Below are 18,214 nucleotides of genomic sequence, written 5' to 3'. Positions count from 1 at the left end.
TAATTATTAATTAAAATCAACCGTTATCGAAGGAAATAATGGTCAGCATTTGACAGAGATACTATTTGAAATCGCGAGGCGGTGACATGGTTGCCAGGGAATAAAATTCAAAATTTTCATCTTGAGCGCGGACCGGAATACCACAAATGCACTACTTCGCGCGTAATGTGCTATCCTTATTGGATAGAAATATCACGTGATCACTAGCTCTTTAAAAAGGGTGTCAAGCATGGTGGAAGGTAAAATCTGAAGGCAGTGATAGACTTTCTCAGCCTATTTACTTTTGTTTCAAGCGAATAAAATTAAACTGCATGGAAATATGTATTAATTAATAATTTTCCGTCTGATATAGTTTTAGAAACTCGTTATATGACGAATTTCATACGGCCTACGTTTTCATCCAAAAATGATTTTGAATAATCATCGTGAGCCTACGAAGATTCATGTTTCAAGCGAATAACATACGCAAACATAGTTAAACGAATATACTTCTAAAGTAAGATATATTTGATTAACTTCTGTTCACACGCTCATTTTACGTTCCTTAAAAGCAGCGAAGTCCCTAAAGCAAATCAAATATTTTCCAATTAGAGTGCTCGATGACAGAAGGGCGCGTGAAACTTCGTTAAACAAGCGGGAAATTGCGACCAAGGCTTATAACGGGTAACCCGTATTAAGCCGTTTCCCGTTTCGTCCCCGAAAAACGGTAACCGCTTAGTGACCCGAAAGTTTTAGATCGTTTTTGTCCTTCTCTCCAGAGAAAAGGATTAAGAAGAGTTCTTATATTGAACCACCTGTGCAGCGGCGATGGAAAAACTTATTAAAGAGGGGGCATTCTGCCGCCCACAACGCGTCTCTTTTTGGCGCGGGTTCGTTAGCGTTACGCGGACAAGAATCAGGCAGGTGCGAGAATAAATACATTATAAGACCTCATTGAACAGAGATAGATAGCGGGAGATGGTTTGCGCAGGGGCTCATTCAAAAGCCACGCTCCGTCGAGCGCGACCGAATCGATCACCGCTAGATGTCTCTATAAGCGTATCAGTCGCACATGACTAGGCATAAATTAACTAGCAGCTCCGTACCTCCCGCGCTCCCTCCCTTTAGTGGGCGAATAATAATTCCGGGAGAAGGCGATCATTTCTTAGCATAATTCATCGACTTGCCATTTACGGGAAGGGGCGCTCGCCCACCCCGCCCGCTCTAGTTCCCTCCGCAGAACCATTTCAGCCGCGACGTATAGAAACGGCAGTAGTTTTTAGACGATCTGCTATACAATGTTATCAATCAGCTTAATTTTAATGGTTATAGTGTAATCATAAGGATAATTGGTTTTGGTTCGGCAAATAATATTTCCGGGATCTGAACTTTTCTGCGATTTTAATGTTTGCTCTTCTTGCCCTTTTTAGGACTAATTTCCGCTTATAGGATTCATATCCGATTATAATTGATTTCCGTTTTTAGGACTGATTTTCGGTTTTTAGGACTAATTTTGGTGGTTTCGGATTGATATCCGGTTATTATTAATGATTTACGTTTTTATGACTATTTTCCAGTGTTCAGTACTGATTTCCGGTTTTTAGTACCGATTTAGGTTTTAAAACTTTCCCGTTTTAAGGATTATTTCCGGATTTTTCTGGATTTTCGGACTGATTTCCTGTTTTAAAACTGGTTTCCGGCTTTTGGAACTGAATTCCGTTTTAGGAGTGATTCACGATTCTTAGGACTATTTTATGCTTTTAAGATTCAGTGTTCCGGTTTTTACAACAGATTTCCGGGTTTTTAGCACTAATTTTAACTCAGACAAATTGTTTACACTGATTTCTTTTCCGGGCTGTCCGCTTCTACGTAGAAACATAAGTCTATGATTTGATTCCATAAGTTTGTCACTTTAGGGAATACTTTACTGAGAGCTAGTAACGGAGTGACGTCATCACAAGAAGAAAATCTCCCCCAAGCGAGGCGCTGTCAAATGCTACGCGTGACGCGTTAGCAAGCGGACACAAAACGGCGACGAAGCCGGTAATGTAGTCTGTCTTACGAATAGCGCTCAGTAAAACTTTTGCATGTGAAGAATATGAAGTGTCACACTTATGTTAGAATATTATACACTTATGTAACTATATTATACTTTTATGGTAGAACTCACCTGGATTAGTCTAATGGTGAGCCATCACCGAAAACCTTATGATTTGGCTACCGCACAATTACTACCCCATAAATGAATCATAGTTTAAAAATAAATTTAATCAGTAAAAAACATTGACTAATATTAGATCTAGTCGATACCACGCTGCGAATTATTAAAGCCAATGTCGGCTCGACGTAAAGTAACTCATTTTTCAACTAGCGTCGAAATCAAAACAAGATAGTTAAGCTACATTTTGACCCAAAAGGCGGGACATGAAAGTACCCCACGCGTTGATTGGCTCGTTGTAAAATTGTCAACAACTTAAATTATAGTAATTTTTTACAATATATTTCATATGGTATATATAATTTAGGTTAAATTCCAATAAGTAGGGTATAAGTTGTCTAATTATAAAAATTATAAATGGTTATCTGACGACGTTATTGTTTCGCTATTGGAAATTTCAGCTTCATTTGCCATTAATAGATGGCACCACGCTCTCCACTAAAGTCGCTTTTTATTGGATAGATTCATGGCCATCTCTAATAACAGGGGCCTTTTCATAATACAGGAGGCAATGATAGAGCCGACAGCTTAATTTCCTACCCGCACATTGATCGGGAAAACGAAAGTAGACCGTTTTCGGTGTAATTCAAACATAATAAATTGGATCTGACAACACTGCTGACTGATAATTTCTGTTGCCTGGCAATGCATTTTTTCCACAACAAAAATGGCGGACGTTTGCGTCGCTCGAATGTTTTCTTAAAATGATCGGTGGCTTTTTCAACCGCTATCTCATTGTAGTAACATTTTATAATAATTGTTAGTCCCAACGGATTTTCAAAATAAACCAAATAACAAGTGACAATTGAATTTAAATAATATTATCAAAACCTTTACTTAGATTTTAAATAACAGTTAGAGAAAAAAAAACATTTTACCTGAAAATCAATTAATCAAAAAATAATGCATTGCTTTCAACAAAACAGTCTTTTCTGGATAAATTAAATTAATAACGTCAATTAATTCCGTTGAGATAATACTAAGTGGTAAGCCTAAAAGCGAATTTACCATTTTGGCATAAAAGCAAAAAAACTAAAGACGAAAGAAATTAACGGTAGATAAAATTAGGCGGTTCATTTAATCGACCCAGCGACAAAGGCCGGTAAAGAGGGTCACATAGGCCGGAGCAGATTGTCTTCTCTCAGGTACAAGAAGCTCTCCTGCAGAATATGGTCTAGGTATAGCTAACCCTTTCGGCTAAACAGGCACTTAGGAAATCTTTGCCTTCATTAATCGATTTTTCCCAAAGAACTTTGTTCATAATTTTTCCTCTTTTTACCTCTGTTTCCGGTGGCTGTCGTCCGTCCTGGTTCGCTTACCTTCGCTATCGGCGGAGATCGAAATATTTCCGCTTTCAGTTTTTTTGCCCCGCTAATTAAGATCAGAACCCATTCAGTTATTTTATCTTTACATTTGCTATCGTTTCCTTTTTAAAGGGGTCCTAGATAATAACTATTGCCTTAAAATAGAAATAAATGAACCAAAGTAATAAGTCTTTCCATAAAGTAACATTGGTTCCGTGGTTTTGATGTTGCTGCTGAGTCACGGGTGACGTATAGGTGACGTTTTACAACGTAAAGCACTGGACATAAGTGTAAATTTGACGAGGAACCCTGTTTTTAAGCATAACCTAAACATAACTTCTACGTAATTCTTGACGAATGGGCTACATAAAAAACAAGTTCAACAGTCGTAGCTTGTTTTGTAGAAATGCTTATTGAAGGTGCTTTTAAAATTTGCCAAAGTTGACGTTGTTAGATTACATCCAACCATTTTATATATTTATTTCGTTCTAGTGTGGTTAATTTTCCGGAAAAATAAAATGCGGAAAAATTTCCAGAAAAGTTTCCGGAAAATTTTCCGCAAATCGGAAAAATCAAAAATTCAAACATATATTACTTTTTAAGGGTTTTTAATGTTTTTAACTTTTTATCGATATAAAATGTCTAATATCAGTAAACATACTACAAAACATTAATAGTTTTACATTGTTAATCAGTTTAAACTAGTCAAGAGGTTTAGTTTTACTTTCAGATTCGAAAAAATGAGGCGAACATGCCGCTTTATTTAAATTTTCAAAAAATATATTAGACTAATTTTGGAATTAAAACTTTTTTTATTTTTTTCGGAAAAATACGGTAAATTTTCCGGAAAAGAGGCCTCGGTCATTTTCCGGAAAATTTTCCAACTTACAACACTATTTAGTTCGTCGCGAGTTCTACTTAATCGAAAGAATGTCTGGATTATTAAACAAAATTTCTACAAAGAACAACGTTCTTCATTTCTTCAACTTAGCTTATGTAATACGTCCATAGGGATAAAAAATAAGTAGAGGCCCAATCAGGGAGAAAAAAGAGCTTCTTTCTGTGTTGAAAATTTCATCCCCCCCGTGTCATGCGTTATAGGGAAGAAGTACGCAGCGCCACCGCACCGTTCTGAAGGAACTAGAAATAGGCGTGAGAAACTAACTACAGCTTTTTAAAACCAAACGTTGTAAGCTTTAAGGAAGTTTCTGTAACTTGTAATAGGCTTTATTATCATAAAAAGAGTAAAATTTTTTGAAGTTTGAAATATTACTTTTTTTACATACAATTTTGAATAAATTATAATAATTAGACTATAGTAATTATGTAAATTTAAATAAATCTGAAAATAGTTGAAGCTTGGGAAGTTGCAAATTGGATTTTCCCTTGAGATTCAACAAAACCGTGATAAAAGTATACAATTTTAATGCTTTAATAGTATTTGTGATATCGGTATATACAAAAACAACTTTATAGCGGAGTTACAGCTAACATAATGATTTGGTCAGTTTGGAGACACTCGAGATTGCACGGAAACATTAAAACTCCTAAAAACGTCTTCGGATGCCCATTATGAACCGTTCTATGTTCTCGACACTCTCGAGTTAGAAGTGTCATCCTGAGATAAAGAATATACAGAAGAAAAAAGTTGCCCTAATAATTAATATTCCGTGATTAATGTTATTTAAAATTTGTAGTCAGTATGGATGGATTTTGAATTTCAAATTTATTTATTATAAATCGTCTCAAACATCAATGCACTGGGTTGCACTCCAAAAGGCTCTGGAAACTGAGATAAACAATTAGATTGCTGTGAAAACAACTTCGTGTAACTAAGCAAGCGCAGTATAGCAATAATTTAAATTTTAAAGCTTTCATCTCTATAAAACTCTCTTCAAGAAATGAGAAAACGAAAGCTTTTATTGAATATAGAAGAAAGATTTGGTCCAACTTCAATAGAATTACTGTTTACATTTTTGCACCAAACTGGATTGAAAAAATAAAAAAACAGCAATACCCTCAGTTACTACGAAGCTTTGTCATGACAGTTCATTTTTATTCTCCGAAAGCATACGATTTCTTGAGAAAACACCTTTGTTTACCACATCCCAACCCTCTACGAGAATGGATAAACAAAATCGGTCCAACCTAGCTTCACAGCTGAAAGTTTTTACTACATTAAAAATGAGAGTGACAAATCAGATCATCAACTTTTAATAGCATTATCTATTGATGAAACGTCAATCAAGAAACATACTGAATGGACAGGAAATTAGTTTTCCGGATTTGTAAACTCAAGCCACTGACGAAATTGCCACATCAACCTTTGTATTTATGGCTGTGGCTATCAACGGCCATTGGAAAGTCCCCATAGGATACTTTTAAATATATCAGATTAAGAAAAATCAGCAGATACATCAACGATTGTCAAAAGAAAGAAGCAGTTCGAAGAAAACGTACCACAATAATCCTTTTCCAAGGACAATTTTGTATGCAATGCCAGTCTATCAGAAATATATTATTACGATTCAAAATTTATATAATATTGAAAATTAGATGTAAATTTACCTTTTTGTCTCTCGAAATATCGACGTTGTTTACATTCTGCAATGACGTCGTAGAACCCAGCTGGTTGCCATAAAGGGAGTTTAGTTTCTTAAGCAGCGTTCAGACTATGTGAAAACAATACGTTAGCATCGGTCGTGTCGTTTCGGTTATGTTGGTCGCGTCGGTTCGTTCATTTCACTGTTCAGAAAGGAACCAACCTTGCACGGAGATTAACATAAAAGGGGATTGTTCATCCAATCAGAGCTCAGTAATAACGGCGGAAAAATTGAAATATTTTTTTATCCACCTCTGATTGGTTATAGTATTTCGATGGTTCTAAAGGTCGCCACAACCTAGAGTCAGCGCTGATGAGGCATAAGGCTAATTGTCTGCTATGAACTTTTTGAGCTTTCGGCAGTCCGCAACGAAATGAAAAAATGTAAACGACACGCGCGAAAATTTAAAGTCTCTGTTGAGAAGTCTGAACGGTGTAAGAAATCGAAAGAACCGACACGATCGACGCAAACGTCATATTTTCACCTAGTCTGAACGCTGCTTTAGATGACCGTTTGTGGCGCCACGTATTTTCTTCCCTATAACGCATAGCTCGCGAAGGTGGATAGCACTGCACCGCGGAACAAACTCTCAGATTTCATTGGGCCTCTATACTTCTTTTATATCTCTATGAACACGTCTAATACTATTTATAGTCTTTAAATAGAAACACCTTGAATCTTTAACTCCGAGAGAACGTGGAGCGGAGCCCGTTTTCGCGCCGTACGAGTTATTTACTTTTTAAGCCAATAAAAACGAAATCGGAAATGTGGACTTTAAAGGGGAACGGCCAAGCTTTTCCAAATATGGCCTTATTTCCGTATCAAAAGATTAACAAGACGTTCAATATACTAACACGTACCTTTTTTTGTCTTGAAAAAATAGCTTTTGGCCTAAAAAGTTGAAACGAAAAATAACGCCAGGTGTTCGGGTTTGAATTTTCGCCGCCATCTTAGGGGCTGCACGCCAGCGCCCCTAACCCCGTTTTAGCGATTTTCGAACTATTCTAACTTTTAAAATCGCACAATTTAGGCTTAAGTCTCTTATAACTGGAACGCGCCGCGCGTGCAAAACCAATTTTTTGCGTCTTCAGATGTGCGCCCTTTTACGTTGTTTTTCTGTCTCACCGACTTCTCACCAGGTGTCGCGGCGGACGCGCGCTTTTCGATTTCCCGAATTTTCTTTATTTTATTCAAAACTAACCACTCAATATTTTTTATGCGGTTTTCGCCATAAATTTTAGTTTTTAATGGGCTATAGGGCTATCTAACTGGTTAAAGCTTGACCGTTTCCCTTTAAAGTGCAAGATAGTTCACAAGAGCAGAACAGCTTTTTTTTATTCTAACGTGTGGGACAATTCAGTCCGCTCGTCCATCTGATTTATCAAGGTGAGATACGTGTAACGGCCACGTGGGGACGGGGTGGGGACACATGTGGCGGAAGTATTCCGACCACCCGTTGGGGGATTGGTGATTGTCCTCACACAGCCACTACTCCCGGCAGAAAGCTTCTCACGGACGGCTTGCGTTATTTTGTTAAAAATATGGTTTAAATTTATAAATATTTCTAGCATAAAAATACAAAATGAAGGAATGTACCGCCGACCTTTTGAAAGCGATTCTATCGAGTGGCTGTGAGGTTTTAAACAATGTAAACATACACTGAGAAAAAAAATCTTGTTAAATTTACAGGTAACTCTTGGACTCCGGGGAAGCCAAGAGGGTCCCGTAAATTTTACAAGTTATGATGTTATCTGATAATCCAAATTCGTAGGTGTAAATTTTACTGACAATATATTTGTCAATTTAACAAGAATTTGTATTTTTAATTATAAATCCTGTTAATATAACAATCTAGATAATATATATTAAACTTATTATTTACCATGGTGAATATTAGTAGAAATTATGTTTAATTCAGAGAAAACGGCATGGTATTAGAAGATAAAACTTATTTTATACAAGACGTTTCGAGCCGAGGCTCTTCTTCAGTCGTTCGTTAGTTCGAAGAAGAGCCTCGGCTCGAAACGTCTTGTATAAAATAAGTTTTATCTTCTAATACCATGCCGTTTTCTCTGAATTAAACATAATTTCTACTAATCTAGATAATGTCAAATATACAGGTTGGCGGTAAAATTTATCTATTACCATTTATTCAAATTTCAACTATCTTGAAGTAGTTTATACAAGAGGATCAGTAATACTAATGTGAACAGAAACTAATTTTTACGGTTCCCCATGTAAAATGTACATTAGGTATTATGGTTAAATTTACACGGTATAATTATTAATGACATTTACGCTTTATACAATAGGTCTTGCGATACTATTTAATTTATCGTTGAAAAGAGTAAATTTTTACACCGATAAATTATATTAATAACATTTGTGCTTAACTAGCCGGGGTACCCGGTATTTCCCGGGGAGATAAGCCTATTACAGTAAAAAGTAATTATTTCCCGAGAAAATACGCCTATTTCAGTGGGAAATATGTGTATTACCGAAATGTGCATTTATTTCAATATTTTTTGGTTTGTTTTTTAAAAAGTAATATACCCATTTTACTAGTATTCAGTTAGAATAAAATACGTACTATGAGGTATTATTTAGTGTGAATATACTTTAATATCTAAATAATGCTAGCCCAGTTACAAAAACAAGAATTAGTCGTTGAAACAAATTGGCAAGCCAAAATATACCTCTCCTCGGAAGAATTGTCCCTAGTGGTATTAATTTTGAGATAACCCTTAAAGATATATCTCCGCAATTTAGAGTTATTTGTTAAAAATGTTATCCCAGTTCTATCCCGCCCGGTATAAAAAAATTTTAATTATAATTAAAATAATTGAGATGAAACGACCAATTTTAATTTATTCAGAATATCATAAGTTAAGTAGTTACAACAGTGAGTTAGACGTACTATAACAATGCACAATTGAATTAAACCCTCTTTACAGTACAAGTTTATCAGTTGAATATAATACGAAACAAATTTTAATGAAATAAATATTTACAGAGGGTATTTTAACGACCGTTCGCTTTTTACCTCTCCGAGGGGACAAAGTCCCCTAGGAGGGGTATACAATCACCGTGTCTGTGTGTTAGTGTGTGTCTGTCCTCCGAACGCGTACGCATTTGGGTAGCAAAGTGTAATCATTGCGTACGCAGTTTCTCGAAGGGTTGGCAAAACCACCGTGAGAGGGTGAGCGTTAACGGAATCATTTGCGGTTTGGTTTGGATGGTGTTTTTTCGTTTACCGTCGTGACGGTTTGGTGTATTAAGTTTTGTAATGTTTATGCGTAGGTTGTGAATGTTGAGTTCGTGTTATGACGGTTGTGAGTGTTGAGTTCGTTGTGTTTGTGTTTTGATGGTTGTGCATGTTGAGTTCGTGTTATGTCGCTTGAGTGTAGAGATTGTGGTGTGTCTGTGTTATGATGGTGGTAGATGTTGAGTATGTTGTGTTTGTACGGGCGTTTTCTCTCCAGCTTCTACTTTATGACTTTGGGACGGACCGAATGCTGAGTGATATGTAACCTCTCAACGTCCAATGGCAGGGTTTCCACCAATTGTTCACGGTATTCGTCTTAGTATCAATCTGCGATTTATTGGCGCTGGCCGGGAATCGAACCCGGGTCTGCCTCGTGCAAGAGGTTTACTCTTACCACTCAGCCACCAACGCTTCTTAAGTTACGGTGTTTTCCTAAAAAACAGCTTTGGCGAATGTCATTTACAAAGTTAAAACGTTAGGTACTATAATTTATTTTACATCATTTTAAATATTTATAAATTATATTAATCTTATATTTAATTAAATATTTATAAATTATATTAATCTTATATTTAATTAAATATTTATAAATTATATTAATCTTATATTTAATTAAATATTTATAAATTATATTAATCTTATATTTAATTAAATATTTATAAATTATATTAATATTATATTTAATTAAATATTTATAAATTATATTAATATTATATTTAATTAAATATTTATAAATTATATTAATATTATATTTAATTAAATATTTATAAATTATATTAATATTATATTTAATTAAATATTTATAAATTATATTAATATTATATTTAATTAAATATTTATAAATTATATTATAATTAATTAAATATCTGAGTATTTAAATTTATTTAATCGTGTTCAGGAATTGAACTCGGGCCACATCGTTACTATGCAGATAGTTTACCGCCGAGCCATTGACTTCCTTTAGGAGATTTAAAGTAAAGAAACCATTATGATAAGGCGGGTTTTTTACCTTTTAATAACGCTTAGAAAAAGGATAATTATTCAAAACTCCCGCGGAAATCAAATCAAAGTAATAATATAGCGCCACCGTGTGAAGAACTATCAATCAAATCGGATGAAAAATATAATCTATTCAATTTTTCGAACTTTAGTCAAATCTCGACGGGTAAAAAACAAACACAAAATAAAAGTATATAAGGCCGTTGCCGTCAATATAGAAGATCTATTCTTTCTTAGTTCTTGGCTGTCAGACGAACTAATACAGGACGGGGTCCTGGTGTCGGTCATAAGTTATGAAGAACTTTGCGGTTGTAATTAGTATGTTCGGTCTTCGGTCAAGAAAAGTGTTAAATTGTGTTTCGCGTTTGGAACGTGAGTGAATGGACTTAAGTGTATGAACAGTGCGTGTTTAAGACTGAAAGTGTTAAAGTAATTGTGAACTAACTCAAGTCAGATGTAAGATAAAATTGATTGTTTTTATTTTTTGAATTGGAATAACCTACTTATACCTTTGAAATTATCAACTCAACCTGTGAGGCTTATTAAGTAGATTGGAAGTAATTAGTAGCGAACATATGTCAGCTGTTAATTAAGACAGAGTTTAAAATTACTCAGTATAATTTATGATAATTACTTTTAGTAAGTGTGTTTTGGATGAACTAAAACGAATCTAATCTAGTCTTAGACAATTGAGTACCAGTTCTGTATAATTACGTAGAAGGGATATATATTGTTGGATTATTGATGAAAGTTAAATCTAGAACGTTCCAGAGACTGTTCTGAATAATAATGAACATTTATAATTTTACATAATTCAGGTTGCAATTTTATTTCAAGTGATACTGTGCGCCTTCTCTGGTGGTTGATAAATAATAAATTGCAGGCGATATGGTCTAGTGGCGAGGATATCTGGCTTTCACCCAGATGGCCCGGGTTCGATTCCCGGTATCGGAGGGGTTCGTTTTGAGCTTTCTTTCGCTGGATTTCATAAAAAGTGTGGTTTTTCAAGTGATACTGTGCGCCTTCTCTGGTGGTTGATAAATAATGAATTGCATGCGATATGGTCTAGTGGCGAGGATATCTGGCTTTCACCCAGAAGGCCCGGGTTCGATTCCCGGTATTGGAGGGGGTCCTTTTGAGCTTTCTTTCGCTGGATTTCATAAAAAGTGTTGTTTTTCAAGGGATACTGTGCGCCCTCTCTGGTGGCTGATAAGAAGTACATTGCATCCGATATGGTCTAGTGGCTAGGATATCTGGCTTTCATCCAGAAGGCCCGGGTTCAATTCCCGGTATTGGAGGGGGTCTTTTTGAGCTTTCTTTCGCTGGATTTCATAAAAAGTTTTGTTTTTCAAGTGATACTGTGCGCCCTCTCTGGTGGCTGATAAGAAGTAAATTGCATCCGATATGGTCTAGTGGCTAGGATATCTGGTTCACCCAGTAGGCCCGGGTTTGATTCCCGGTATTGGAGGGGGTCTTTTTGAGCTTTCTTTCGCTGTATTTAATAAAAAGTGTTGTTTTTCAAGTGATACTGTGCGCCCTCTCTGGTGGCTGATAAGAAGTAAATTGCATCCGATATGGTCTAGTGGCTAGGATATCTGGTTCACCCAGTAGGCCCGGGTTCGATTCCCGGTATTGGAGGGGGTCTTTTTGAGCTTTCTTTCGCTGGATTTCATAAAAAGTGTTGTTTTTCAAGTGATACTGTGCGCCCTCTCTGGTGGCTGATAAGAAGTAAATTGCATCCGATATGGTCTAGTGGCTAGGATATCTGGTTCACCCAGTAGGCCCGGGTTTGGTTCCCGGTATTGGAGGGGGTCTTTTTGAGCTTTCTTTCGCTGGATTTCATAAAAAGTGTTGTTTTTCAAATGATACTGTGCGCCCTCTCTGGTGGCTGATAAGGAATAAATTGCATCCGATATGGTCTAGTGGCTAGGATATCTAATTCACCCAGTAGGCCCGGGTTTGATTCCCGGTATTGGAGGGGGTCTTTTTGAGCTTTCTTTCGCTGGATTTCATAAAAAGTTTTGTTTTTCAAGTGATACTGTGCGCCCTCTCTGGTGGCTGATAAGAAGTAAATTGCATCCGATATGGTCTAGTGGCTAGGATATCTGGTTCACCCAGTAGGCCCGGGTTTGATTCTCGGTATTGGAGGGGGTCTTTTTGAGCTTTCTTTCGCTGGATTTCATAAAAAGTTTTGTTTTTCAAGTGATACTGTGCGCCCTCTCTGGTGGCTGACAAGAAGTAAATTGCATCCGATATGGTCTAGTGGCTAGGATATCTGGTTCACCCAGTAGGCCCGGGTTTGATTCTCGGTATTGGAGGGGGTCTTTTTGAGCTTTCTTTCGCTGGATTTCATAAAAAGTTTTGTTTTTCAAGTGATACTGTGCGCCCTCTCTGGTGGCTGATAAGAAGTAAATTGCATCCGATATGGTCTAGTGGCTAGGATATCTGGTTCACCCAGTAGGCCCGGGTTTGATTCTCGGTATTGGAGGGGGTCTTTTTGAGCTTTCTTTCGCTGGATTTCATAAAAAGTTTTGTTTTTCAAGTGATACTGTGCGCCCTCTCTGGTGGCTGACAAGAAGTAAATTGCATCCGATATGGTCTAGTGGCTAGGATATCTGGTTCACCCAGTAGGCCCGGGTTTGATTCTCGGTATTGGAGGGGGTCTTTTTGAGCTTTCTTTCGCTGGATTTCATAAAAAGTTTTGTTTTTCAAGTGATACTGTGCGCCCTCTCTGGTGGCTGACAAGAAGTAAATTGCATCCGATATGGTCTAGTGGCTAGGATATCTGGTTCACCCAGTAGGCCCGGGTTTGATTCTCGGTATTGGAGGGGGTCTTTTTGAGCTTTCTTTCGCTGGATTTCATAAAAAGTTTTGTTTTTCAAGTGATACTGTGCGCCCTCTCTGGTGGCTGACAAGAAGTAAATTGCATCCGATATGGTCTAGTGGCTAGGATATCTGGTTCACCCAGTAGGCCCGGGTTTGATTCTCGGTATTGGAGGGGGTCTTTTTGAGCTTTCTTTCGCTGGATTTCATAAAAAGTTTTGTTTTTCAAGTGATACTGTGCGCCCTCTCTGGTGGCTGACAAGAAGTAAATTGCATCCGATATGGTCTAGTGGCTAGGATATCTGGTTCACCCAGTAGGCCCGGGTTTGATTCTCGGTATTGGAGGGGGTCTTTTTGAGCTTTCTTTCGCTGGATTTCATAAAAAGTTTTGTTTTTCAAGTGATACTGTGCGCCCTCTCTGGTGGCTGATAAGAAGTAAATTGCATCCGATATGGTCTAGTGGCTAGGATATCTGGTTCACCCAGTAGGCCCGGGTTTGGTTCCCGGTATTGGAGGGGGTCTTTTTGAGCTTTCTTTCGCTGGATTTCATAAAAAGTGTTGTTTTTCAATTGATACTGTGCGCCCTCTCTGGTGGCTGATAAGGAATTAATTGCATCCGATATGGTCTAGTGGCTAGGATATCTGATTCACCCAGTAGGCCCGGGTTTGATTCCCGGTATTGGAGGGGGTCTTTTTGAGCTTTCTTTCGCTGGATTTCATAAAAAGTTTTGTTTTTCAAGTGATACTGTGCGCCCTCTCTGGTGGCTGATAAGAAGTAAATTGCATCCGATATGGTCTAGTGGCTAGGATATCTGGTTCACCCAGTAGGCCCGGGTTTGATTCTCGGTATTGGAGGGGGTCTTTTTGAGCTTTCTTTCGCTGGATTTCATAAAAAGTTTTGTTTTTCAAGTGATACTGTGCGCCCTCTCTGGTGGCTGATAAGAAGTAAATTGCATCCGATATGGTCTAGTGGCTAGGATATCTGGTTCACCCAGTAGGCCCGGGTTTGATTCCCGGTATTGGTGGGGGTCGTTTTGAGCTTTCTTTTGCTGGATTTCATAAAAAGTGTTGTTTTTCAAGTGATACTTTGCGCCCTCTCTGGTGGCTGATAAGGAATAAATTGCATCCGATATGGTCTAGTGGCTAGGATATCTGGTTCACCCAGTAGGCCCGGGTTCGATTCCCGGTATTGGAGGGGGTCTTTTTGAGCTTTCTTTCGCTGGATTTCATAAAAAGTTTTGTTTTTCAAGTGATACTGTGCGCCCTCTCTGGTGGCTGATAAGGAATAAATTGCATCCGATATGGTCTAGTGGCTAGGATATCTGGTTCACCCAGTAGGCCCGGGTTCGATTCCCGGTATTGGAGTGGGTCTTTTTGAGCTTTCTTTCGCTGGATTTCATCAAAAGTGTTGTTTTTCAATTGATACTGTGCGCCCTCTCTGGTGGCTGATAAGAAGTAAATTGCATCCGATATGGTCTAGTGGCTAGGATATCTGGTTCACCCAGTAAGCCCGGGTTTGATTCCCGGTATTGGAGTGGGTCTTTTTGAGCTTTCTTTCGCTGGATTTCATCAAAAGTGTTGTTTTTCAATTGATACTGTGCGCCCTCTCTGGTGGCTGATAAAGAATATATTGCATCCGATATGGTCTAGTGGCTAGGATATCTGGTTCACCCAGTAGGCCCGGGTTCGATTCCCGGTATTGGAGTGGGTCTTTTTGAGCTTTCTTTCGCTGGATTTAATAAAAAGTGTTGTTTTTCAAGTGATACTGTGCGCCCTCTCTGGTGGCTGATAAGGAATAAATTGCATCCGATATGGTCTAGTGGCTAGGATATCTGGTTCACCCAGTAGGCCCGGGTTTGATTCCCGGTATTGGAAGGGGTCTTTTTGAGCTTTCTTTCGCTGGATTTCATCAAAAGTGTTGTTTTTCAATTGATACTGTGCGCCCTCTCTGGTGGCTGATAAGAAGTAAATTGCATCCGATATGGTCTAGTGGCTAGGATATCTGGTTCACCCAGTAAGCCCGGGTTTGATTCCCGGTATTGGAGTGGGTCTTTTTGAGCTTTCTTTCGCTGGATTTCATCAAAAGTGTTGTTTTTCAATTGATACTGTGCGCCCTCTCTGGTGGCTGATAAAGAATATATTGCATCCGATATGGTCTAGTGGCTAGGATATCTGGTTCACCCAGTAGGCCCGGGTTCGATTCCCGGTATTGGAGTGGGTCTTTTTGAGCTTTCTTTCGCTGGATTTAATAAAAAGTGTTGTTTTTCAAGTGATACTGTGCGCCCTCTCTGGTGGCTGATAAGGAATAAATTGCATCCGATATGGTCTAGTGGCTAGGATATCTGGTTCACCCAGTAGGCCCGGGTTTGATTCCCGGTATTGGAGGGGGTCTTTTTGAGCTTTCTTTCGCTGGATTTCATCAAAAGTGTTGTTTTTCAATTGATACTGTGCGCCCTCTCTGGTGGCTGATAAAGAATATATTGCATCCGATATGGTCTAGTGGCTAGGATATCTGGTTCACCCAGTAGGCCCGGGTTCGATTCCCGGTATTGGAGTGGGTCTTTTTGAGCTTTCTTTCGCTGGATTTAATAAAAAGTGTTGTTTTTCAAGTGATACTGTGCGCCCTCTCTGGTGGCTGATAAGGAATAAATTGCATCCGATATGGTCTAGTGGCTAGGATATCTGGTTCACCCAGTAGGCCCGGGTTTGATTTCCGGTATTGGAGGGGGTCTTTTTGAGCTTTCTTTCGCTGGATTTAATAAAAAGTGTTGTTTTTCAAGTGATACTGTGCGCCCTCTCTGGTGGCTGATAAGAAGTAAATTGCATCCGATATGGTCTTCTGGCTAGGATATCTGGTTCACCCAGTAGGCCCGGGTTTGATTCCCGGTATTGGAGGGGGTCTTTTTGAGCTTTCTTTCGCTGGATTTCATAAAAAGTGTTGTTTTTCAAGTGATACTGTGCGCCCTCTCTGGTGGCTGATAAGGAATAAATTGCATCCGATATGGTCTAGTGGCTAGGATATCTGGTTCACCCAGTAGGCCCGGGTTTGATTCCCGGTATTGGAGGGGGTCTTTTTGAGCTTTCTTTCGCTGGATTTTATAAAAAGTGTTGTTTTTCAAGTGATACTGTGCGCCCTCTCTGGTGGCTGATAAGGAATAAATTGCATCCGATATGGTCTAGTGGCTAGGATATCTGGTTCACCCTGTAGGCCCGGGTTTGATTCCCGGTATTGGAGGGGGTCTTTTTGAGCTTTCTTTTGCTGGATTTCATAAAAAGTGTTGTTTTTCAAGTGATACTGTGCGCCCTCTCTGGTGGCTGATAAGGAATAAATTGCATCCGATATGGTCTAGTGGCTAGGATATCTGGTTCACCCAGTAGGCCCGGGTTTGATTCCCGGTATTGGAGGGGGTCTTTTTGAGCTTTCTTTCGCTGGATTTCATAAAACGTTTTGTTTTTCAAGTGATACTGTGCGCCCTCTCTGGTGGCTGATAAGAAGTAAATTGCATCCGATATGGTCTAGTGGCTAGGATATCTGGTTCACCCAGTAGGCCCGGGTTTGATTCCCGGTATTGGAGGGGGTCTTTTTGAGCTTTCTTTCGCTGGCTTTCATAAAAAGTGTTGTTTTTCAAGTGATACTGTGCGCCCTCTCTGGTGGTTGATAAGAAGTAATTTGCATCCGATATGGTCTAGTGGCTATTCGAACTGCGGTAGGGACTCGAAAATACATGCAATAAGTATGGAATCGTCGAACGTTACGTCCTTTTCTGCCTTTGCCGTTGACAAGATATCTGTCCAGAGAGAACACATCTGGGCAATGTGGGTGGCCAGGTCGACGTCCGGTGACTTCGTAGTTCGCATGAGCTGCGCCAGAAGTTTTCGAAGACGATTTGAAGACTTCTGCTCGAAGATTTCGAGCAGCTTGTCCCACATTTCCTTTGGTGTCTCGAAATTTGTGATCATGTTTTGGACCTTTAAGGATAAGGTTGACCAGAGGATACCACGGACCGTGCTGAACGTCACTCGGTACTTCTTCTTGTTTGAAGTGTATTCAGACTTCTCTGCTGCTGTTGCTCCAGGCACCGGTTCCGTAGGTTCAATCCATTTGCCAGTAAGAATCTCGTATACGCCTCGAACGGTTAGGATGTCGACTTTTTGTCTTTTCCAACTCCTCCATTTCTCTGGACCTGACAGTTTTTCGACGTCTTGACGAAATAGATTATCCATGTTTGCATGCGGGAATCGTTAAACAGGATATGGATTGCTATGACGGGTAACTGGAAACAGGATACAGCAGGTAGTACACTAGATCATCAGTGTTGTCGTGAGTGCGCAGTGGAAGCGTGCTGGGCCCATAACCTATTGGAGATTTAACTCCAATAATAACAGCAAAGCTACCCTACACTACACTAACTAACTAATGAAACTAGTAAGAAGTCATGATGCAGTAATTAAAATAACGAACGTTTATTAATTAAAAAATATTAATAATGAATACTGTACAAGATGGAAGGCATAATTAAAGTGACACACTTATACGCGCCGTGAGCGAATATATATACAAGGTTAAAAAATAGTAAACGTGATTAAAAAATATCTTATTTACACTTGAACATTTTAACCTGTTAGGAAAAAAACGGAACGGGAAAAAAACCGATAACGTTCCTTATCTTCAACAGTTAGTGATACATATTTATATATCGTAGTTTACGTGACGATAGTATATCTAATTTGGACTAAACAATGTCTTAAATATTTATTATTTCGTACCGACGTGTATTTTTAGACCTTTTTCCCTTGAAATTTGATATTTTACGGGTTTAATTTTGGAAAATAACCTTGATAAGACCCGACGTGAAATAGTTGCCCACCATATCTAACCTAACCTAACCCAACCCAACCTGAACTAACCTAACCTAACCTAACCTAACCCAACCCAACCTGAACTAACCCAACCTGAACTAACCTAACCTAACCTGAACTAACCTACCCGAAGTGAAAACGAACCAGATTTAAATTTCCCATT

At 38.6% G+C, this 18,214-nt stretch overlaps 1 protein-coding gene and 1 non-coding gene across 2 annotated transcripts; one reads left to right on the top strand and one right to left on the bottom strand.

Annotated features, from left to right (window-relative positions):
• The first annotated feature begins 11,594 nt into the window (after nucleotides 1-11,594).
• On the top strand, nucleotides 11,595-11,666 carry TRNAE-UUC (transfer RNA glutamic acid (anticodon UUC)). The gene has a single exon. It is a non-coding gene; the product is annotated as a tRNA-Glu (tRNA).
• A 5,218-nt stretch (nucleotides 11,667-16,884) lies between these two features.
• LOC149944525 (uncharacterized) lies at nucleotides 16,885-17,415 on the bottom strand. The gene has a single exon (XM_090176379.1). It carries the CDS (start codon nucleotides 17,413-17,415, stop codon nucleotides 16,885-16,887), a length of 531 nt encoding a protein of 176 aa, XP_090032505.1.
• Between the last annotated feature and the right edge of the window lie 799 nt (nucleotides 17,416-18,214).

This window comes from Leiobunum rupestre, chromosome 5, assembly GCF_980474605.1.
Source record: "Leiobunum rupestre chromosome 5, qqLeiRupe1.1.hap1, whole genome shotgun sequence".
In the NCBI taxonomy this organism is placed as follows: Eukaryota; Metazoa; Arthropoda; class Arachnida; order Opiliones; family Sclerosomatidae; genus Leiobunum; species Leiobunum rupestre.
The sequence above is the reverse complement of the archived record's forward strand: the minus strand, read 5'-3'. Positions and strand labels throughout refer to the sequence as shown.

Excerpts from the sequence above, each read along its gene's own strand:
- LOC149944525 (XM_090176379.1), bottom strand. The coding sequence starts at position 17,415 with ATGGATAATCTATTTCGTCAAGACGTCGAAAAACTGTCAGGTCCAGAG.